The sequence below is a fragment of the Atractosteus spatula genome, chromosome 1 (assembly GCF_055471065.1).
Source record: "Atractosteus spatula isolate fAtrSpa1 chromosome 1, fAtrSpa1.hap1, whole genome shotgun sequence".
Lineage (NCBI taxonomy): Eukaryota > Metazoa > Chordata > Actinopteri > Semionotiformes > Lepisosteidae > Atractosteus > Atractosteus spatula.
In genome coordinates this window covers 70851322-70875748 of record NC_142706.1, presented here as the reverse complement: position 1 = coordinate 70875748, position 24427 = coordinate 70851322, and the positions used below count along the sequence as shown (strand labels likewise).

Here is a 24427-nt window from a genome sequence, read left to right as displayed (position 1 = left end):
TGACAATAGACCCCCCAGCGCTGGGTGGGACATCACCACGGCCAGGTTAGGGACTTGTGATGCAGACGCCCTCAGGGTGTCACGTGGTGGGTTGATGGAAATTGAAATTCCTATAGCTGAGCTATCCTAACCAGTTTCTATACCCAGGGTCTCCAGGAGTTATGTTAACATGTTCAACCCTTTGAGCAGTGTATACTAGTAGATACTGCCTGCTATTGGGAGGTGTTTAGATAGGGTTACACATACAGCAAGCTTAGATGTATGCTTGTCAGTTCTCATATACAGTACAATGAAATGGCTTTTTCAGGGATGTGTTTTCCTCTCATTATATCCTATTTTTAGAAAGCAATATTTCAATCCCCTCATTTTCTAATAAATTTTAGTTAGGAGTGTTTGATTGGCTTTCTGCAGCCTTGACTTTTAATATCATAAGAAAGCAATTAACTAAATGGTTAGATGCATTATACCCAAACTGCATCTGTAAGTTTTCGCATTATTCTGCACAATATGTCCTCTATTGGATAAGAACATATGCTTAGTAAACAAATTTGAATGAGTATATGAACTTGGATTGTTTTCAGGTGTTAACTACTGTGTTCTGATTTATACTCATTATATGCCTCACACTAATTCAGCTTTTTGTCTGTGTGAACAGCTGCATGTGGAGCTGATTTCTTTTATGCCATGGCATTTTGTTTGGTGAAATGTTGTTGTGTTTGTAGGGTTCACTGTTGTGGTTTTGAATAATACAAAGAAATGTAATAAACATTTACAGTACCAATAATATTGTAAATATTTATTTCTTTTAGAATGAATTTGATTGATAGAAAAAGGTTGATTAACCTCTGTGTGGAATGAGGTCACTTAGTATTTACTGTAGTACTAGGGTAAATTTCCTTGCTTTGCTTACTTTTGCTATTTCCTGATGAGTCTGAGTTAGCATTTGAATAGTTACTGATATCTTCAACTATTCAACAGCAGTCAATGTAGTGCAGGATACTGCCTCACTCAGCTGAGTACTGCTGAAACGCTATTTTTCAATGAAGGCAAGCATTGTAAAGAGGGAGTAAAATTAGAAACAATGAGAGACAAAACATGTTTCTTGTACTGTGACATTATTAATCTGACATTGACACTTTTGGTTTTGTATTTTTTTTGACAGCACTACTCTATGCTAATGAGGTTATTTTACTTTGCTGTTGATAGATAGGAAAATTCATTCCACACTTTTATTTGAAAATTACTCTTATCAGAAAAATAACAGCACAGAGTCAGAAGTGTGTGGATTGTTGGGTTCTTTGTTGTTAGCAAAGGTACTGTAGCTGAGTCAGCGGTTCTCAATTAAGAAAAGGGTACAAGGTTGTATTGTCCCAGTTTTAACCTGAGAGAACATTAGAACATATTTCTACAAAACTGAAGACTTGGCACTGGCGATATTAATAAAGTTGCTTTAAGTATGTATTTGATTTTTTGCCACTGTAATGATTTTACCATTGCAGAAGGAAAGGCAGTCAAATTTCAAAGCATAAACATGTCTTTACATTTAAGTAAGAGCATTTTTTAAATAGCTTTTAACTGTGCACAATTTTAGATTACTGGCTGCATTGTTACAGGAGAGGAGGGAGTGTTCAGAAAATATCTGGAACCAAATATTTGGACGTGAGGGATCAATTGTGGCCCTAAGCTGTGCTTTTCAGCTCCTATCTAATGCATCTGTATCTCCTGTCTGCTGTGCAGAAATACAGTATAAACCTTTTAATGTTCCCTGCTTCCTGAGCTGTTTGAAATGTAAAATATAATCCATAGTTGTAGGCGTACTTTATTCCTGCATATTTTTAAGTCACAGCATATTTAGTAGAATGTTTTGTGCTGTTTTCATCTATTTATTTGGTTTCAAAAAGTTTAGTAAGTTTCTGTTTTGTAACTGTCTGTTCACAAGAAATAGGCCTATTAAGTTAAGTTTAGTGCCTCTTCCCCTCCTTCTTGTGAATAAATGAAAACCATATTACCTCCTCGTCAGGAAGAGATTACCTCGTATAACACGTGCTGCTGTAATTGAAACAGGTTCTTTTTAAAAGTTATTGTTCTTCCAGCAATAACGTCCATGCATTTCCCTGGATTGTATGTGAACAGTACAAAGCACCTACAGTATCAGTGAATTGTCCCTTCATGGTCATGTTTTTAGACATTAAAATGATAAAATGTATTCAAACTGTCAACAAAATTGATACATCAAACAGTAGAGTATTTGCTAAAGCAATTTGAATGAAGCACCGTTATCAAGGGTAAAACAACAGTGTTTAACCCATGATTCAAACTCATGACTCATCAGTCCAGAGTTAAGATCCCAGAACACTAACCACTATGGCGCACCGAATACAATCCATTCGTTTTTGGGAACACTTGGGTGAAAATCTTTCATGCCTTTTCCTCAGAAGATGCTTTTACTGTTTCTGGAATTTTCTTCTGCCTGTTTCCAGACAGTCTAAGCACACCACCTGGCTAACAGCATACTGGAGCAGGATTATCTTGGCCACTGCCATAGCAACCCCACCCCCTTCTGCTGCTTTAAAATTGTCATGACATAAACATGCAGTACTTAAACATCAAGATAGCATGCTGTTGAAATCTGCATCAACTAATATGAATTTATTCTACATTAATGCATGCTAGTCAGTAAAGCAATTTACTGGAGTACTCTAATACCTAAGTTTTATTTTTTATTCAAAGGACAAGTCCTTGTTTTCAACTTGAAAACACATACAGTATTTTGTTGTTTGAAGTGTTAGTAGAAAAAAAATGGATGGTTATTTTTTGTTTTATTTGCTTGTGGTGCTCTTTCAAAATCCCTTCAGTGATTTTTCAAGTTGATTTGATTTTCCCCATTGCTCAGTGTTTTTAGAGGAAGAAAAATAGTTCAGGTATTCTGGTATAAATTCCAAATCATGACATCTATCTATGAAAAATATCACCCTAGGGAGCCGTTACTGTTCACATTACAGCTTACTTTTCACAAACCCTTCAAATTCACATCCTTTAGTTTGGGATTAAATGAAAGAAAATAACTGTGCAAAAAGATTCAATTTCCTATTTTCTAAACAAGCAGTTGATAAGTGGTAAAGACCCATAATGAAGAAATTGAAGAAAACATAAGAAGTGCAATTATAGACGCACTACAGTATATTGCTCATAGCTTGAAATCTGTGTACAGTAAGAAATATTGGAAGCAAAGCTTTTACTTTCCCTACTGCATCCAGTAATTGCAGAGAGTGAGAGAGATCACAGTCCTAATTTTGTTTTGAACAGACAGGAAAGATGGAAGGGGAAGCAAAATATATCTCGAAAGAGTATTCAGGCTCAGGAACTAAAGCTAAAGGAATCGAGAGACTAAGAATCAAATAAAAAATTTAAAACTTCTGTTTCATTTGAAGGAACGAAACGCAGTTTAAGAGAAGTGTAATATAGGATAGACAGGGAGACAGATTCTTCTTGAAGCACAGAACAGATACTGAATATCCAAAGACTGAGTAAATCAAAAGCTAAGAAACAGTATCCCAAACAGTTATAAGATGATATAAATCACTTTATAAAGTTTTAAAAAACACAGGATCCAGATAAGTAAAAGGAGTGCAATGAATTGCAAGCGCAAGCAAAAACGGATATTAGAAAAGCCGTGAGAGATGGAAAGGAATATAGCAATGAAGGCTTAAATAAATAATTTGAGTGGGGGAGCTGTGTCAGCGTGTATTGGCTGCAAACGAACAAGTAAAGGGTAATTCCACACTGAAAAGTAGAAGGAAAAAACATTTCAGCTGTTGATCCCCTTCAGGTGTTGAACTTTCTCCAGGTATTGAGCCTTCTTAAGAGTTTCTTTCTTCTTCCTAATTATGAACAATGCATCTGTAGTCTTCACATAGTATACTGTATGGAATTGATATATATATTAAAACCTTATCTTTTTGACGAGATACATGTATATAAAGAGAAACACATTTTATGTGGACTTTCTGTCTTATGGGGAATTCGTTTTTAATTTGTATGTTTTTTGAATTATGTAGCAATTTTTAGGAATGCATCCCCCTTTTAAATTGTGAAATACAGTACCTGTATTCAAAATCCTTAAAGGCAATGACAGAGTCAACCCAATTAACTTCTTCTGAATAATGGATCAAATAAACGTTTATCCAATGCTGAGAAGAGAAGAAAAGAAACACAACGTTTCGACTGTGGAGCCTTCTTCGGCTGTGAGAAAGGCAGGGAAGTCAGAAGAGATTACATAGCACAGAAGAACAAAAGCTGGGAGAGAGGAGGAGGCGGGAGAGGGAAGAGGTAGAGAGGCCACTCAGGTGGAGCGAATTCGAGAGAGGTGAAGAGAGGTGTGAAGTCGAAACCTGCAAATGAATAGAGAGGATTAGAAGGAAACGACTCTGTCGTTGAGAAAAGGGGGAAGGTATGAACCCCTTTTCAGTATAATTCTCTGAGTCTTCTTCCTGTTTCCCCAATTAAACATGAATAAACCTTTACTTGTTCCTTTGCAGCCTATGCGTGTTGACGCAGCTACCTACTTGAACTGCTCATGCCAAGGAAATGGTTGACACTTGTCTCATAAAAATGAGGAAGAAACACATTACTGACCAATCAAAAATCCATACAGGCCTTAAAGAGTAGAGTCAATAAAAGCTCAGTCCCCAGCTCAGAAAATGAAACTGGAGACATGAAGACTGAGATTTAAGCATTCTTCTATTCAAAAATATTGGCATAGCATAGTGCCCATCCTGGTGCCCATGGCGACTTATTGAATGAAAAAGCATTCAGTGTGAGGATCAATTCCGCATGACGGAAGGCCCCTCAGGACAATTTCGGATCACTCAGATGACATCTTGTACCTCCAGCAACCTGATTTACTGCATCTCTTGCAGAAAATGCCCAGCCATCTACATTGGGGAAACAGGAAGGAGACTCGGAGACCGCTTCAGAGAACATGTTAGGGCTGTGAGGATCAAAGATTTCTCCAAGCCCATAGTTTCTCATTTCACTTCAGACGGCCATGATCACACTGATCTCTCCGTCTGCGTTCTCAAAGAAGGGTTTCTTAACTCCTGTTGCAGAAAGACATCCAAAACCAAAATTATCCAGAAACTAGGATCACACCTTCCTTCTTCTCTCAACAACAGACTCGTTGCCTCCTAATCCTCTCTATTCATTTGCAGGTTTCGACTTTACACCTCTCTTCACCTCTCGCGACTTCGTACCACCTGAGTAGCCTCTCTGCCTCTCCCCTGCTCCCACCTCCTCCACTCTCCCAGCTTTTGTTCTCCTATGCTGTTTAATGTTTGCTGTCTGACCTGTCTTTCTCACACCTGAAGAAGGCTCCACAGCCGAAACGTGGTGTTTCTTTTCTTTGCTTTTCAGCATGGAATAAACCTTTATGTGTTCCTTTGCAGCCTATGCATGCTGACAGCCATCTATTTGAACTTCTTCTGAATAAATACTGAAACATACCCAAGAGGACACAAGGGACATCTATGTGGAAGTGCATTTAAAACTAAGATGAGGAGGGACTTCTTCATGCTCTTTAGGTCTGTGGGAGTTTGGAACAAGTTACTCAGCTGTAGTCCTGAAGCTGATACCCTGGGTTTTTTAAGGAAACAGTTGGATGAGTTCTTCTAATCAATTAGCTACAAACTACCAAACAGACTTGATGTGCCAAATTGCCTCCTTTCATGTTCTGTTTTTGTCTGTGATCTCTCAGTGCAGTGTAGTCTGTTGCAGCATATTATTATAGTATCTGCATTCTTGGCAAGGGTATTTCTTTGTGTTCTTCCTGGGTTGTTCAATGTGTGAGAAATTGCCTCTGAAGGCAGAGATTAGAAATAACCTGGGATTATGATTTTACTGACAGAGGTATGCAGTAGTTAAAAGCAACGATAGATAGTAATGACAAACATGCTAGAGTATCCAATACTTGGGGTGAGGAGATACTTAGTACTGTGTGTATCATTTTTTCAGATGGTATACCTAATTAGTGAAAGGTTCTGACCTTTAAGACGTTGCAGAATTTTGAGATCTACAAGATTTATTTCATCTTTGCGGTAATATAAAGGAAAAGAAGCCCAGGCAATCTGCTTTCCCCTTTCTCTGACTTCTCAAACTAGAAAGGAACGTGTTTGTAAACATCACTATTGGATTCTGTATAACTCTCAATTGATATGACTAGCTCCTGAATGTGTTTCCTGTGAGGTGGCATGTCCTGCTTGATATATTAGTAGATCTGTTTACATAGCTGACATGTCTTACAATCTGGTGTATTCACATTCTGAAAAACAATTGTTGCAAAATTATTGTGCATTGCATTCATCAAATATTCTAATCTCTCTCGTGCAGTTATTCTTTAATTAATAAATTATTAAGTATTATTAAGTACCATATTAAAGATTTGTGTATATATGCCCTTATTTTTAATTAGATTGTGAAAAGTGAATCAGAATTACAGATCTGGTTTCACTTTAGCATCTCTAAAGGTGAGAAGGAGCAGATGTGCACATCTGTCTGAATTGCTGGTTTGCAGTTCATCTTGGTGACTGATAGCTTGCTTAGTCATACAAGCTTTTTAAGTTGTAAACTCAATATACCTGTAACACCTAATTGTTTTTATTTAAGTCAGTGACATTGCAAATGAACAAAACCAAATATGCTTGAATATATGGCTTCAAGCTGAGCTATATTGTAGTATGCACAATTTGACATTATGTTTTAATCCCAAAATGTAATAGCTAGAGAACTGAAATGATGAACAATTTGTTTTTGAATAGTAGAAAGTGCAAGTTGCACTTTTAAGAATCCATACTGAGAACATTGTACGCTATGGGTTAAAATGTTAGTAAGCAGCCCAGATGATTGCTTCAGTTGCTCAAATTTTTTTTATTTTGTTTGGAATGAGTCATTGAATGCGAGACTTGCTGTTTTTGGTATCATGCCATGAAGGGTAAAGCAAACATTTACAGTGCAAGATGCATTCCAATGCACTACTGTAGCATAGCACAGTTGTGTTCATTTCTCCAATTAGGTCCAATGCCAATCAATTGGCCTTTTAAGTTCTTTTCATAGGGGATAAAGTGTGACTTATAAGAGCCATGAAGACTTAAGATAAGAAAAGTAAAGTAAGATGTTTGTGCTCTTGCATTTTTCATTTAGTTCACAATATAACATTCCTTTAACTTTTTTTTTACAGGAATCATGACCACTGCAACATCACCTATCCTCCTGAAATGGGATCCTAAGAGCCTTGAAATTAGAACTCTGACGGTGGAGAGACTACTGGAGCCTTTAGTCACACAGGTAGGAAAATACACCACGATTTGTATTACCATGGGACTTAAACATACTTACTAATGGAGTTGCTCGTGAGGACGTTAAATCCTAATCTCACACACTTCTGCTTGCTTACATATATACTGTAAGTCTCGCATCCTTTTCTTCTCGTACAGTATCTCTCTTGCATTTCCCCCGCCTCCCCATGTACTCCCTCGCTCACAATAGCGAGTTTGGACAGCTTGTCCTCTCAGATAGGCTGTCATCCCCTCAGCTAGGTGAGTCACACCTCATACTTCATACATGTTTCGTCACTATGTTGCATTCAGTAGTATCTAGCCAAACTATTGAGATGTCTTTTATTCTCCAGTCAAACATCAAAGACTGGATTTCTGTTTTAATGATACTTAAAATGAAGGAACATATTGTATAGCAGAGTACTTTGGAACAAACCAGGTTGCCTTGTGTCACATGGCGTGTGTGACAACTGCCTCTCGTTTGAAAAGCTGTGTCCAGAAAGACAAGCCATGCATTCAGAATGCCACTCCTTTCAATAAATCTTTGCGCTAGGTTCCTGTAATAAGCGTGGTTTATTTAACAGTGTAATTTCTTGCTGTGTTTACCTGCTGTATGTATTATCTTATGCAGTAAGCAATTTATTCCTGGATTTTCAGAGAGATTCAGAAGGTGTGTAGTGCATGCAAGAATCATGCGCATGCATAATGCACAAACTGCAATGATAGCAACACTGTTTGATTGTATTTTAAGGTTACAAACCAAGTGTTGGGTTTAATAAGATAAGATAAACTTTATGGTTCCCTAGGGGAAAATTTCTATGGACATACATTGCGTCTGTAATCTGAATACAACACAAAACATTACACATCACATCTTCTGCACAAGCATAACTCATTACAAAACAGTCAGGATGTATTACACATACTGTACATAGGTTGTTACAGCATAAACAGCTATGCTGACCAAATTGTATTTACCCTTGACATTTATTTGTATTAGCTGCTAATAGATAACGGAACAAACACAAATTTGTATCTATTTAATCTATATTTGGGAACCCTAACAAGAAGTTGATATTCGGAATTAAGAATATGAAAGTGATCTGATATATTTTTTCCTGCCTGTCCAATCATGGATTGTTCAAGAACTGTCTGCAAGGAGGAGAGCTGCTTCTCCCATAACCTTCACTGCTGTTTGGCTAAGAGGGGTGACTTTTGACCATTAAATGACCAAACTGCACTGTTTTACCAGATCTAATAATACAGTTACAATCACAGCACAGCAAACGAGGAGCATTATTAACTGTCCAACGCCGAACACTCTTCATTTGTGTAACAAATACAAACGCTACTTAACTCTGGAGGGTCTCTAAATCAGTGTTACCAAATGAAATTAGTATATTTTGCGATGGGAGAATTAGTTGGATAAAGTTTATGTAAAGAAATGATTTGTTTCTGTTGGGAATGCAGGGTTTATAAAGGATTAACCAGGCTTTATTCCAGTTCAAGACAGATTCTGTTTTAGCCAAACGGTACTCATAATTTTTTTCTACATATGTCTGTGATTATTATTATTGCATTCTGTAACATGAATGTGGGTAGCCTCTGAAAGAAAGTTTCTGACAGTCTTCACTCTCTTCCCATGTTGTAAATGGTGTTACCCCCTCTCCTCACCCTCAGAGATGGAGTTTAAATCTAGGATACGGCAGCCAACTGCATGGTTTGTCAAAGGATTTGTGGCTTCATTCCTCCTTACTGGTCTTCCCAGCACAGACTTCCCGGCTGTAGCGTGAATAAGAGGCTTCTCTTTGGCAGCCATGAGAACTGCAGTGGAGGCGTGGCAAGGATTTGTGTTACACACAAGGACAGGCTCTGTGCTGGGAGCCCCGCTGCCTCTGAGCAAGTAGATTTTGACCATGGACAGCTCCTGTTTCTCTTGGAGTGGAATCCGACTCCTTTTGCTGCTCTGGACCTGCATTATAATGCTGAACAGCAAATGCAATTGCAACTGAATTGCAAAATATTCTTTTAGCACTTATTTAACCCTTCATGTTAGGAGCAAATTCACCACTTCATACATAAAATCTATTTTTAAATATATATTTTTTTGTTTTTTAATGTAATTAACACACTCAATTTATAATATGCCCTTTAAATACTGCATCAACTAAGTATGAATCATCAGTGCTTTGAAAATGAGTTAAAGTTCATTATTTGTTAAATGTCATTGTGAAAGGCTTTTAATTATACATTTAAGAAATGTCTAACTACAATTAATATATTATAACTGTTTTTATATAAGTGTGTTTTATACAATTTCTTTTTTGGCTTCAGAGTGATAGTTTTTGGGGTAAACAATCTTATGCTGTAATCTTTTTTTGAGCAAAATTATTGTGGCCTTTTCTTTGTGCTTTTATTGCATATGATACTGTCTTCTATTTTAACAGCCAGTAATTGTATTGTATGAGTCTTCAGATACATAGATTTATGCTGCTTTTAAAATCCTAGTTTTATTTTTATGTTTTTGTAATTGACAACGTGTCAATAACAGAATATTGTAGATATTAGAATTAGAAAGATTTTGAATCAAAAAGGAAATGTGTTATGAATTTTTTATTTCAATACAGAATTATTGTTTTATTATAAATTAAAATGTAATTGGATACAATAATAATAAAAATACATTTCACAGAAACTAAATTTTATATACATTTTGCTACTAAATTACAAAATAAGTTGAATGGTTTCAACTTATTTTCAATCTTTCTTATGTCTTTTGTGTTCTTAAAATTCCTCCCCCGCAATTTGTAACATACCGATCTAAAGTACAGTTTTAAACTAGTAAGAACAATATGCTGCTGGGAAATACATTTTGTTTTTGCAAAACAATTTTTTAGAACAGACCAAACCTTAAACAAATACAGAAGATCAGAATTTCACTAAATGTGTGCTAGAAAAACGATAAAAAGGACTGATTAATCAAATTTTTAACCATTCGTTATCCTCTTTTTCCTGGTTTGGGTTGCAACAGAATCTTGGGGACCTTGGAAATATAGAGCATATCTCATGGCCACACCCTGGATGCCAGCCCTTTGCAGGGCAGTACATACACACCTCACTCATGGAAAATTTACCACACCTTTGTGTCTTTGGAAGGCGAGATGAAATTAGGGCCTCAGGAGAAAACTCATGGAAACATTCAAACTCCACCCCTTGGATCCAAGAGCAGCCTTAAACAGATGCCATGCCTTAAACAGATTTTATAAATGGAAAATTTGTCTATCCAGACAGACATTGTGCACTTGCACAGTGAAGTTCAAGCACACATTCGTTTTAATTTAATCTACAAAGATGCTCCCAAGTCAGAAGGTATTTTACCTCCACCCAACTCAACAAAATTGATTTTTTGGCGGCAATTAGATCCTCAAATAACCTTCTTAGACTGGAGTACAGTGTATATGGGCTTTACATAATGAGCAAGGCCTGCATGCACTGAGGCTCAGAGTGATGGAGTATTACTTCAGTATTGATTGTTATGCTGTCTCATCGTAATGTCAATGTTTATGTTTTCATAGCACAGTAACTTTGTCTTACTAATTTGGCGTGATAACTGAGCTGCTGCCAGTGACTTTGCCATACACATTGGTTGCTTTGCATTTGTTGACATGCAGGCAGATTGCTGTGTCAGCCTCTTTCAGGTGATTGTTAGCTTCAGGTGTCACAGTCCTTCAGCAGTCATTTCTGAGCAGATGCTGTTTTCTTAGCAAATGTCCAGGTTGACAGAGGTCCCTTTCATACCATACAGATGTGATACTGTATTTCCTGACAGCTTCCTGTTCTGACATGTTAGTCTGATGCTGGCTACAGTATACAGGATCCTGTAAATGACAAACAGTAGTGATCTTGCAGTGATAGGACATGACAACTTTGTTTAAATCAGGTTGGAAAACACAGATGCTGGAAAAGATGAAGTATTCAGAGTTTCTCTTGTTCTGCTGATCTCTCTCTAGCTGTATATTATGATCTTGTTCCATTCCCTTTGAAATACTATATACAGTAAGTCAGTATCTGAGAGCAAACAAATCTAAATTAACATTATATATATTTTAAAATTAGTTTTAACCCTACACTATACAGACGGTTTATTTTTCATTTCTCTATCTAGCTGTAATGAAGGGCTACAAAGGGAACAATTAAATGATCCTTCAAAACTGAAAAGTAAAAAGAACGATGAAAACGCACACTGTTTTAGCGGTGTAGCCTTCGCTTGAAGAAAAAAGTGAAATGTTGTTTGTTTTCTTTTTTCAGCCTTTTTTGCAGAACCTAATAACCAGACCCATTAGTGTTTTTGTTAGGTGTTTTTACGCTGTGTTTTAGTAAACTATACACTGTATTTTAATGTTAAATGAATCTAAAAATTATTAAGATTCTTTGGTCATGTCCTTAAAAATGGTTGATGATGTTTCATAATAATTGATGGCATGGAACAAAAGTGCCATTAAAAATGAAAGATTTATTCCCTTCATTTGGTTAGTGGTGTAGAATAGACAGAAGGTGGGAGGCATTTAACTCATGCAAGACTGGTATTACAACACATATAAAATAATGTTTGATTTCAAGTATACTGCATTTTATTGTACAGGGTAATGGGAAAAGCAAACTAGCTTGCTTGCGAGTTGTGACAGCTGTCAGTAAGACTGTCAGCATATTGTGATCTCTTTCTCTTTATTTTAAAGGAAATAAAATCAGGGCAAAAAGAAAGCTAGCCAGAAAAGCCTTAAGGCTTATAAATCATGAGTGAGTACCAAAGCACTCCTCCACTGAGGCACATCATGTAATTACAACAGAGATGAGCACACATGCACAACAGCAGGTGACTGGTGATTGATTAGTGAAATACTGTAGCTTTCCTGAACCTACATTACATGACTATTTTTCAGTATGAGTGAGACTCCACGGATCTGCTTGTCTTTAAATATAACTATAGGAATCATCATACAAATTCAACTTGTACTTGATTTAAATTAAACTTACTGTTTTGTGAAACTAGAGGAAACCCTATCTTAGATGGGATTTCTGGGTCAAGAGAAAAACGTATAGTAAGTGCTGCTGAACATGCAGTTAATGTTGTGCTTACCTGAATATTGTGTTTAAATACATACAGTACACAACATATTCAGTATTTGTAGATCAGCAACTTCATCGATAAACATGCACTCAAACTTTTAGCAACTAAGAAGCAGTTGGGTCATTAATGGTGGTGATCAGTGCAGTGTAGCAATGTCTTGAGTGAACTCTTATTCTACTGTACTTCTGTTCAACTGGCAACTCCAGTTTTAAGGTTTTAACTTAGCACTTATATGTAATTATATGGAAATATCTTATGTTAAACCTTTCTCCGAAGAGTCTCAGTTAATAACTGCGATCTTAATGTACTTCATTGTGTATTGTGAGCAATTTCAGATTTATCTTCTTGGCTCTAGGAATGAGAGCCTGGCTGTAAGTTGGAATGACCCAGCTGCATGGATGGATAGAGATGGGGAGAAGGGAATATGCAGAATAATGAACACGAAAGTGAATATAAGAACATCAGATAAATGAGAGGAGGCCACTCAGGCCATCTAGCTTATTTGGTAATTACTAGCTAATTGATCTCATCTAGGTTTGTCTTTAAATAAGCCAGGATATCGGCTTATTTATGTAACTGGGTAGCTTGTATAGAAGATGTAAATTTGCCCACATAAATAATAAAGCGAAGTTCATAAATAGCTATTCAAGTGTTTCCCATTTTCCTTATAGCTTGTTTTTATTACCTGCATGTAACACCCTGCATATGCTGCTTGCCTGGGCATAAGAATTAACATACTGTAAATCGTGGAAAGGTAGGTACAGAAACTGGCTTGGGCGGAGCGGTGGCTCTGTGGCTAAGGATCTGCGCCTGTGACTGGAAGGTTGCCGGTTCAAATCCCGTGGCCGGCAGAGGAATCCATACTCCGTTGGGCCCCTGAGAAAGGCCCTTCACCCTAACTGCTCCAGGGGCGCCGTACAATGGCAGACCCTGCACTCTGACCCCAAGCTTCTCTCCCTGTCTGTGTGTCTGTGTCTCCATGGAGAAAAGCTGGGGTATGCGAAAAGACGAATTCCTAATACAAGAAATTGTATAGGGCTAATAAAGAAACATTATTAACATTATTAGCTCAGAAATGTCGTGTTGCCTATGAGAACTACATTTCCCATAACCAGTGTTTGTGCCACTCATTAAACTGCCTGTCAATGTCAGTGACATCCAGCTGGTCCCACCCAGGCCCCTGTGGCTTCACAGGTGGTGATTTGTTGAGGCAGAACACGCGCTCAGACTGAGCTCACACTGAATCCTGTATTTTAAGGCCAATTTTTTAAAAATGACAAAAGACAAGGAAGGGTTTCTCAGATGTTTTCTCAGGATGGCACAGGGCACAAACCCTTAAATCTTAATCAGTGAAACATCACTAGACATAACTGGTTTTACCTAAAAAATGAGAAAATACAAAAAGAGGGTTTCCAGAGGTTTTCACAGGACACGAATATTGCAGCTGGTCATGGATAATTACCAGCCGGCATGAGCACATTACTCCTGACTCCTCTGAAACCAGCTTCTCACCTGGATGTACTTACTTTAAACAGCATCTGCCAGAGTTTTGCCCAGTCCTGACTTTTATCAAAATCTTTTTGAATTCTATTCAAACACTGCTTTTACAGTGTTTGCTAGACCTCTTATTTTGGTGTTGTCAGCAAATGTGTAGGTTATTATATATTCTGGTATATTAACTATACAAGAAGCTAGATCTAAATTAGGAAGAGCACTGGTGCTAACGCAGATCCTGGTGGTACTTTACTAATCACGTCACCCAATACTGAGCATTCACCCCCTGTCTGTACTCTGTTTTCTATTTATTAACCAAATCTTAATTCAGGCATATACAGTATATATCCTCCAATGCCCATTTCCTGCAATTTGAGAATTAATCTTTTATTAAATGCATTCTGAAAATCTCATTACACAATGCTATGTTTTCTGTGTCCATTATTGATGATGCTTGTTCATAGAACTCTAACAGGATACTTTTTTACTTAATGCCTTACAGTTAATTTGCAGTTGTCCAAATAAAATTCTTTATTTCAGCCAATAATTGAATGCTTTTACCTTCCCACCCCTGTTTTAGTGTTCTTTTTTTACCTGTGCTTGTTAATTCTTTGTACACTCTTTCTTTAACTGGGTCATGCTTCTTTAATGATTTTATAAAGTGTGTTCTATCCCCTTATGTATTTCCTAGTTATTTTGTTGTGATGATTTGGGATAAAATAGTGTTTACCACTCGCATTTATAATGGTAAATATAAATATACCATAGTGGTGTCTATTAGTTTTTGGAGGGGACTTTGCTCTCAAACATCAGTTATATGTCTGCCTATTAATATAGAAATAAACCAGAGCTGACTAATTATTGCCTGTTAGCAGAACTTATTAAATCACTTGTTCCACATAAATGTCTCAGGATGTGCTGAATGATGCTGCATAATAGCATCATCTTGCATGGTAGCAGAATTCAGATTCTAATGGGAAAAAATGAATTAAAATGTAATGCTAAAAAAATGTAGAGAACTTCCATAGCAAAAGACTATATTGCGTATTAATGTTTGGTAATTGGCAGTTCAATTTTTTTTAAAACCTGGGTAACTTTAAGATTATACAGGATGGCAGATACTATTGCAGAATGTCTGTGAGGTCAAAAGTGATTGCATCCAAGAATTTAAATTACCCTGTTACAGGGTGATGGATCTTTAATCTGCCGCAGAATAGAGCTACTGCTGTTCATGGAATGCAAATAGGCACAAAGGGTAAAAGGTTACTCGGTTCTCTGCTGTTTTATGTTCAGATCTATTAGAGATTCAATCTAAAAGAGTCATTTCTGTATCTAACCAAGCGGTTTGGGAATCAAAATAACAGGAGTCTCCACTGCTGTTCAGCTAACCATCTGGAAAACCGCAGGAGTAGAAAAGGACACCCTGAAGTCGAAGAGAAAATCTCTTTTTGAGTTTTTCATCTCTATCTTTTATGCTGTCACTTCCGAGAGTCATCATCAGCTGCTGTGTGTAGGGGCTCTTGCCCTTTAGTTTTTAGGCTTTGCTGATCTCACTCACATGGTTTTCCAGCAGATCTTCGAAAATCAGTAAAAATGTCCAAGCTGAGGCCACGGAGGGTACTGTGCTGTGCCTAAACCAACAGTATGAGAGCAAAAGAAAACTCACCAAGTTTTTGTTATTTTAAACTAAGATAGTCGTATTTTCTATTGCCACAGTTAAGATTTTATGGAAATATACAGGTACTGTAGTCCTATGTGGCAAATATTTTGGTCACTTGACCTACATGTTGTATACACAATAATAATTTCTTCTGTACGAGCCGATTGCTGTGCGGCTGGGAAATGAAAGTATATTTCAGACACTAGAGGATTCTGGGGGGGTTTAATTACACAATGTTTCCAATTTTCCTCTAATTAGCAGAGATTCATCTCCATTGGCTTTTTGGATTAAGTGCTTTTAAGAACCTAAGAACTTTTACAAATGAAAGGTGCCCATTTGCCTCATCCTAGCCTTTTTTGTTTTTTGTGAGTTAAATTATGTGAGATCCCATCCAGCTGTTTCTTGAAAGAAGCAAGGATATCATCCCGAATAACATAGCTGGGTAGGATGTTTCATAACCCAAAAGCCATTAGTGTGGAGGAAATGTATTGAATTACATATACGCCAAAGCATTTCGGAACAACAGTACTTGCTGTCTACTGTATGTTGTGGGAATTAAAATACCGGCAACTGATACTGGTTTCACTTATTTATTATTTACGTATTTATTATACTATTAATTACATATTTATGTTATTATTATATATTTATTTATGATTACTGCTCAGTTCTTATCAATGGTGAAATCAGGGTTGGGTTTAAGAAGACATACAGGATTGTAGCAGGAGAACTCTAGATGTAATGTTAGTGGTATTTTTGCTGCTGTGGTGAGGATTAGGGTTTCGCCACTGACATACAATTTTTGTAATGTAATATTACTCTTATTTTTTCATAAATACATTTAACCTAGAGTTGATACTTTTCTAGCCTTTTATCTAAAGTGTTGTCCATATTGAAATGTGCTCTCCACTCCTTTTGGGTGAGCTACGCTGTGACCTAAGGACTTGATTCCTTTAATGCAAATGAGCTGAGATGCTGTGAAATAGGAGCTACTGCAAAAACAAATGCTCTTCAGAATTCAGAAGAAGAGAAAAAAAAAGGTTCCAGTCACCTACTGCCATCTGTTCCTGTGTATATTAGCATGAAAGCACAGCTCCCTTTTGGGTCATTCCTTATTCTTTTTTTTTAATTTATAGCATGAGATAAAAGCATGGCACTAGCAGAAAGCTTCTGCAACAAAAGAACACACTCACCACTGAGCTGCTGAAATGGATTGTTTTCATGCCTCTAAAACAATATGGTTGTCAGGATACAAAGTGAAAGGTAGATTTATGACAACATAAACAATTTTTGGTCACAGCAAAACTTACTCTTAATTAGGCTAGTGGAAAAAGAACAGCACCAGAAGCTGTGCCTTAAGAATTACCCTTGTGCAGTTATGTTTCTGTAGGTGTTAAGTAGAAGGAAGAAATGGTAAAGTGATAGGAGTGATACAGTAAAATTAATAGAGCCTGGCCATGCTGACAGGGCTGTGATTTTGTATAGATGCTGTCACATAGGAAAAGTGCCACATTCTTGTATCTGTTTTTTCTGTTTGTCTTCCCTTTTTTCATGGACATTTGCATCCATATCTTAATGGAATCTCAAGGTGCAACACACAGAGTCTGAGGTAGCTAATGTGATGAAAACAATGTGAAGACATGTTTGATCACTCTGTAGATACAAAGAGACCTATTTATCCTCATTTCTCCTGCTAATGCCATCCAATTATAGAATTAGACTTGATAAATTTCTCCTATTACAGTAGCACAATTTGGTATCTCTCTGCGTAAATGCAAAAGTATGTAGCAACTATGTTGTCTAATGGTGCTGTCACTTCTTTTTATTTTCTTGGGTAGCAGAAAGAATTAGTCTAGGAGTAAAAAAGAGGAAACAATCCTGACTGATTTATAAAATGTTATCCTTCATTTTGAGGCCATCTTTAAAGAGGGATCATTAATTTGTTGTCTGTTGTCTCGTAGTCTCAGCAATTAGGTTTCATTTGCTCTCCTGTTCCACGGTTGTGAGGTTTACAGAATTGCAAGGCACAAGAAAGCATTTTCTAGTATTACGCAGTTAAAAATAAAAAGTGAGGAAGTTTTTTTCTGGACATTAACTCCTGAACATCTTCACACGTGTCCACATATTTTTTACCCAGAGTCATTTGAGATACTGTATATTAAGGGGTTCAGACATTAGGGTTAAGTTTGTTCCACAAACTTCAGGGCATAGGAATGAGATTATTGGAGAGTAATATACTGTAAATTAAAAAATATTTCTACAAAGCTACAAAAGCATGGAATGTGTTATACAGAGACATTTACTTTTATATTTATTAATAATCAAAATTTTACATTTATTAACAATATTTTAAGTTTCATGTTATGTATCCAGACAGCACTATGGTGCAGTGGTTAGCCTCCCAGTACTGGGGCCCTGGGTTCAATTCTGGACCTGAGGTACTATCAGGATGGAGTTAGTATGTTCTTCCAGTGTTAGCGTGGGTTGTTTTTTTTCTCCAGATGCCCTTGTTTCCTCCCACACGTCGTAAACATACTGTTAAGTTAATTGGCTTCTGAGAAAAAATGCCCTGGTGTGAGAGTGTGCATGCCTGTGTTTGTGTCTGTGTGTGCCCTGCGATGGACTGGTGTCCCATATGAGGTGTACCCTGCCTTGTGTTCATAACTTACCGGGATTGGCTTCAGCTCTCTGCAACCCTGAATTGGAAGAAGTGACTTGAAAATGGATGGATGGATTGTGATGCCAGAAAAAAATGTTTTTTCTTGTGAGTTCTGCTCATTATGTTAGGGACTAAAGATGTAAATTAGCTTTTTAGCCAATGATGGTGCAGTTTAAGAGCTGTGCGGTATCCTTTTCATAAACCAAACTAAAACTAAAATTCAAATGATTTAAAACTAGTTTCTACTTGTTGAAGTCAAGTCAAAAATATAAAATAAGAAGGACTTTTTATCTGCTGTGTATAAAATATTGAAGATTAAACAGAAGGACAGGGTATGGAAAAAGCTTCATTTCTTACATGATGACTGAGCATTAAAACATCCAATTCGTCTTATGGTCTTGAAAATGCAGTAAATGCAATGAGTTTATGTAATATCGATTAAATAATTCTGAAATTTTAAAGTGCTGCACACTATTAGATTCTAAACCCTGGCTCCAGACAACTGATCTTGCAATGTTTTGGATAATGTTCAGGAAGGAACAACCCTCTTCAGGATGAATTTTAATATGTTTTTAATTGTTGAATTTTTCTTGCAGTGGTGCGATATTGAGGGGGAATATGAAGAACAGCCACTTTAGTAATCTACCCATTTAATCTGAATTAGGTGTGAGAGGGTATTTCTGGTGACTCAGTATTATTCATGGCTTGTTTAATGAAATGTGTTTTTTTTTTAATAGCTGAGAATATGGTTATCTGCTCATGGGTTTCATGATCTTTATAGGTAGTAACTAGATTGGTAATGAGCTATTAACATTTTATTCTGACATATTCAGTATATATCTGGCACTGATAACACTCAAGGTGTTCATATTTGCACAAAACATTATAATATTATTATAATGTTTATAATGTGTTTATATAGTATTAACACAAAATAATATACATCAATACAATGATAATCTTGATGTATTGAAAGGGATTTGGAAATCAAATTTTAAAATACAAAATTGCCATGATTGTTTTTTTTATCCACTTAGCACTCAAAAAGGTATGATGTACAGAAATGACAAAAAAAAAAGAAATTTACAATGAAGGTTCAGGGGGGATGATATCATCCAATTTCAGTCTCTTCTCAGCTGTTCTATTCCATTATCATTCCAAATGTCATGTCATATTGTTTGCCAAACCGCTTTATACCATACAGTGTTGCAGGAAGCTGGAGCCTACCTGGCAAACAACGAGCGCAAGGCAGGGTACACCCTGGATGGGGTGCCAGTCCTTCGCAGGGCAAGTGCAAGCCAGTCATACATGGGGACAATTTGAAGGCCACGGTAAAGGCCGAGGGGGGAAATTTGGCCCGGACACCGGGATAACTCCCTACTTTTATTGAGAAATGCCCGGGGATCTTTAATGACCACTGAGAGTCAGGACCTCCGTTTAACATCTCATCCAAAAGATGCCGCCCACTATAGTATACGCAGACCACAGGGTGGGCGTCCCCTGCTTGTTTTACTAACACCACTTCCAGCAGTAACCATAGCTTCTCTTTAGGTCTCCCATCCAGATACTGACCAGGCTCAACCCTGCTTAGCTTCAGTGGGTAGCCAGTTGACCGCTGCAGGGTGATATAGCTGCTGGCCCATTCCAAATGTGATTTCCTAAATAAAAAATATCATCCCTAAGCCTTTTCTCCTTCGCATTTGTCTTTGTTTCCCTCCTCCACCCCATCTCCACCTGTGCAGTTCTTCCTTGGTTCACTCCTCACTCTGCAGGAGAGTCCAGGCCTCCACCTCCTACAGCCAGGGTGTTGGTCCTTAGTGACTTCTGTGGCTCACAGGTGCCTGCCGGCTTGTGGTGATGTCACCGAGGGACCTGCCGTTTCTCCTGTGGCAACAAACCCTCCTGTCAGGGTGCTGTTGAGCTTGCAATACAGTATGTCAAATGACGAAGAAGGAGAACGTACAATACTTGTGTCTCATTCACAGCCATGTGCTACAGCAGGTGTTGGCTGGAGAGCTCAGTGTGAAAAGAGTGGTGATTTCAAATGTGGTGGGACATTTAAAAAATACTGGCAATTTCAGTAGCAATGGAAGAACGTTAACTTTGTCATCGATATATGATGTGGTAGAAAACACAGTGAAATATTGTGTTTTACACAGAAGACATGCTTTACGGTTGTTGGCACTTGCTTTTACATGATACAGTGAAAGAGAGAAATAATCAAATCAGCTTATTTATAGCTAAAAATATAATCACATTGAGCTTGATGGGACATGCTGATAATAAGAGTAATGCTGTTTTCTCCAGAACCTAAATACAATGTTATGCTTACATAACATTCCATCTGTACATGAAAGGGGATTTTATATTGAGCAGCCTTCATTTGTGGGGTTGAGTGCATAGAATGTATTGTTGTTTTTGTGAGTAAACTCTTTTTACCTTGATTTTTAATTTTAAATGCAAACTTCAAGTGCTGATCCTACTGTACATTTAATTACTACATTCAAATTTAAGTGTAAAATATTAAATTAAAATTTTAATATTAAAATTAAAATATTCAGTTATTTATTATATTTATCTTTTTATTGATAATACCGGGTTCTTAAAAAAAGTAGAGAGTTCAATACTTGCTTTGTTTATTTAGTAAAAACACTTGTTTTAATTTGTGTAAAAAATAGTAAACGTTTAAATGGGAGCTATGATAATCACCATTAACAACTGGTAATTGGTAATTAAAAGAAAATGGGCATGAATGTTTACAATTGACAGGGTGCTGATCTCATTTTTTAATTTATTTATATTGTTTTTAAGACAATCGGGCAGGTTATATGTAAATACAATAAAGATTGAGATTTTTGAAATACTAAATAATATAAATTTGAAACCCTCCTTACAATTTGTGATTTTCTGATCTTATGAGGATATGAATTTTCAATAGCCCTTTCAGGAAAGACAACTACCTTTGGGTTTTAATTTAAAACCCTATTATTAATATTAGCAGTTTGTGGCATAAACTAGAAGTATTACTTGTATTAGGTAAACATATTTAGCAAATCTTTGTGGATTTACATTGTGATGAGGTCAAGGCAGAGGCCTAGAAGTCACATAAAATACATTTTAATGAACATACTGTAGCTTTGACAGAGAAAACATTATTTCTGTTATTGGAAGTAAGCATGCATATTTTGTATACCTGATGTTTTTCTTGGAGTGTGTAATACTGAGCAGGAATAAACACTGAAGTTGAATGTCAGCTTCTTCCTTGATTGCTCCAAACTAAGTCCAGAAAATACAGGCAAGTGGCTAGTTTGTGTTGTGTTTTGTTTAGTGCTTTCAGAGACTTGCACATATTTCAAAATGCTTTGTTTTGCAATATTCAGCGTACATCTGTCTCTTCGGCACCAGCCACTTTGTCTTCTTTCGTGCTTTTTTTTTTGTAAATGAAAAATAACAGCCTTACAGAATAACGATTATTGAGTGCTCTTTTTCGTTTTTGGCTGCTGCATCCCTGTCGACTTGGATCACTGGCAAGTTGTACATGCTTCTTTGGTTATGCTAACAGTTTGGCTTGCGTTTCTCCCTCTGTCTCAACTGGGTGCTGCACTTAAAAGGGAGCAGCTTGGCAGTGGCTGAGCCTTCAAGGCAGGCTGCTTAGTCCCTGCTTTTGAAAAGGCACTCTGGGACCAGCATAGAGAGGGGGCGGTATGAGCCTAAAGAAGTGCAACAAAAGACAAATTCTATATTGAGAAAGAGAATGCCACCCCCGAACTACAACAGGACATGGTGGGACATGAATGCATGAACTGCTAGTGTTGTTATTATTGTGTAAGGAGTGCATTACAGGAATGAAATGCATTAGATTGCAAGTTTGCATTTTCTTTTATTGCAGCCAAGGTACAGTACTTTAGCACAGGGCTTTCATCTACCCAATAATCCTACAGTCTAATGCCTACTTCAGCTGAGATGAAATACGGCCCTGGCCTTCAGTTTAGGTCAGTGAAACACCCCTGACTAGAAGAAAAGAGGTAAAACTTACATTTTCGAAAAAAATATTCTGGAACAAATTTGTCAGATGAAGGCTTCTGCTGCTTGGAGCAAAGACATTACTTGCTTAACCTTACAAGAACCTATTATTTACTCTTTCTGTCTGGCACAACCAGGTTTCCTGCTTTTCAAATTCCCTCGCTCTGTGTTTCCAAAGGTAATTATATTTTTTCCTTGCCTTGTGCTGATGTCATTTGACTTGAAGGTCCATGCTGTTTCAATTACTTTCTTCTGCTGTGTGCCTCAGCCCTCCCTAGCTGCCTCATTTACCAGTTGTACTCTGTTCTGTGGACCCTTGTGTTTTTGCCTGGTACGATTTTTGGCTTTTCTCATGTTTCTGCTTAGAAAACTTGGGAATATAGGTATATCTTTGGGCCCTGCACAACAGTGGAGTGTTGTGTGTTTTATACTTTATAATTGCTAATGTTATAGGTTATCATCCTACAATATTCCAATGTTCCTGTAGTCAACATCTGAATTTTAAATGTTTGAAGGTTTCTTTAACATTTTTAAGTTGTTCTTTGTTTTTTGCTCAAACCTTAGCTTAAGCCACTGTCTTCCTATCAATGCAGTTCCAAGTGGCTGAAATATTTCAAGCCAAAACCCCTTTCTTTTTGCAGTATGTCTTCAGAACCTCATATACCTCTAATTTATTAGACTTATTTTTAAACAGTATTTTCTTTTCAGCGATGCTTGTTGTTCTTGAAAACATATCTTCAGACTTCATTGCTTGAGGGTGGTGTGGTGGTTCTGTGGCTAAGGATCTGTGCCTGTGGCTGGAAGGTTGCCGGTTCGTATCCCGCGGCCGGCTGAGAAATCCTCCTCCGTTGGGCCCCTGAGCAAGGCCCTTAACCCCAGCTGCTCCAGGGGCGCTGTACAATGGCTGACCCTGCGCCCTGACCCCAAGCTTCTCTCTCTCTGTGTCTGTGTCTCATGGAGAGCAACCTGGGTATACAAAAAGACAAATTACTAATACAAGAATGTATGTGAGCAATAAAGTGATCTTATATTTCTTGAAAGCAGTGTCAAATTAGCTTTGACAAAATAGCTGGGTAACTTGTTCCAGACTGCCACAACATTTTGTGTAAAGTAGCACTTCACGATTGAGTGTTTTCAGCACTCAAGCAGAGTGCATTGATAAATACGAGTATGATTCAGACGTCAGGTTACCGAAAGGAGCTAAACTCATTACATACGGCAGAGATTTTCAATGTTCAAATGATTTAAGTTAAACAAGTTTGTACACATTGAGCATGTGTGAAATCATTGAACATTATTGTCTCATGCTTAGTTTTGTTTGTTTTTGTTAAGCAAATCTTTATGCTTAATGGCCATTCCATGGATTTCAGGGCACATTTACTTTCATCCTTAGAGCATTATAAGAGCGATAAACAATTATTCTGGCAACATTCCATTTGCCCTTGTCTCTTTCCAAGTTCAGCTGTACATCCTTATTAAAAGGGCATCAATGTTTGAAATAAATGCATAAAAAATATGGCAAACAATGTCTTCAAATTTACATGTGAACTTCAAGTTTTGAAAATAAATCTATGGTGAGTGAAAATGAGGGCTTTTCAGATATTCAGATAGAATTTTCAGATTCTAAAAATCAGATATTTTTCCAGTTAATCCAATTAGAGTAAATCTAATTAAAATTTACTTCAGAAAATATGTTGTCTAATTGCTCATCCATATCAATTTGTGTCTTAGTATGAGCATCATTCTACCCCTCGTATTTGAATAAATATCCCTTCCCTTTTTTTATTTGAATCATCTTAATTCCTATGTATTTTTATATTTGTACATGTTATTTACTGAATGCTCAAAATGTCTGGCAACCTTTATGGTTAAATTGTATCTTCTGTAGTCTGTTCTTCTCCTAATCTAATTTTTAATTGTCAAGACATTTTACCTATGCAGCCAATTCCATAAGGACATGAAAAAGATAGATTTCATTTGTATTATTACATTTATTCTGATGCGAATCTTAAACCTTTGCTCTATGAATAATGAAAGTTAAAATTACTTACAAAGTCAATATCACAAGATGATATTGAATATAATATGATGGCAATAACTGATTCAAGCATAAAGGAGTCAGATTTATATGGAAT

General features: G+C 36.9%; 1 protein-coding gene across 1 annotated transcript in view; it reads left to right on the top strand.

The window, feature by feature from the left end:
- ctnna2 (catenin alpha 2) overlaps positions 1–24427 on the top strand; it is a 549783-nt gene that overhangs the window by 37534 nt on the left and 487822 nt on the right. The window contains exon 2 of the mRNA XM_088930486.1: positions 7232–7338. Within this exon, the coding sequence (XP_088786612.1) occupies positions 7237–7338 (102 nt within the window). The 5' untranslated portion in view covers positions 7232–7236. The remainder of the gene's footprint in view (positions 1–7231; positions 7339–24427) is intronic.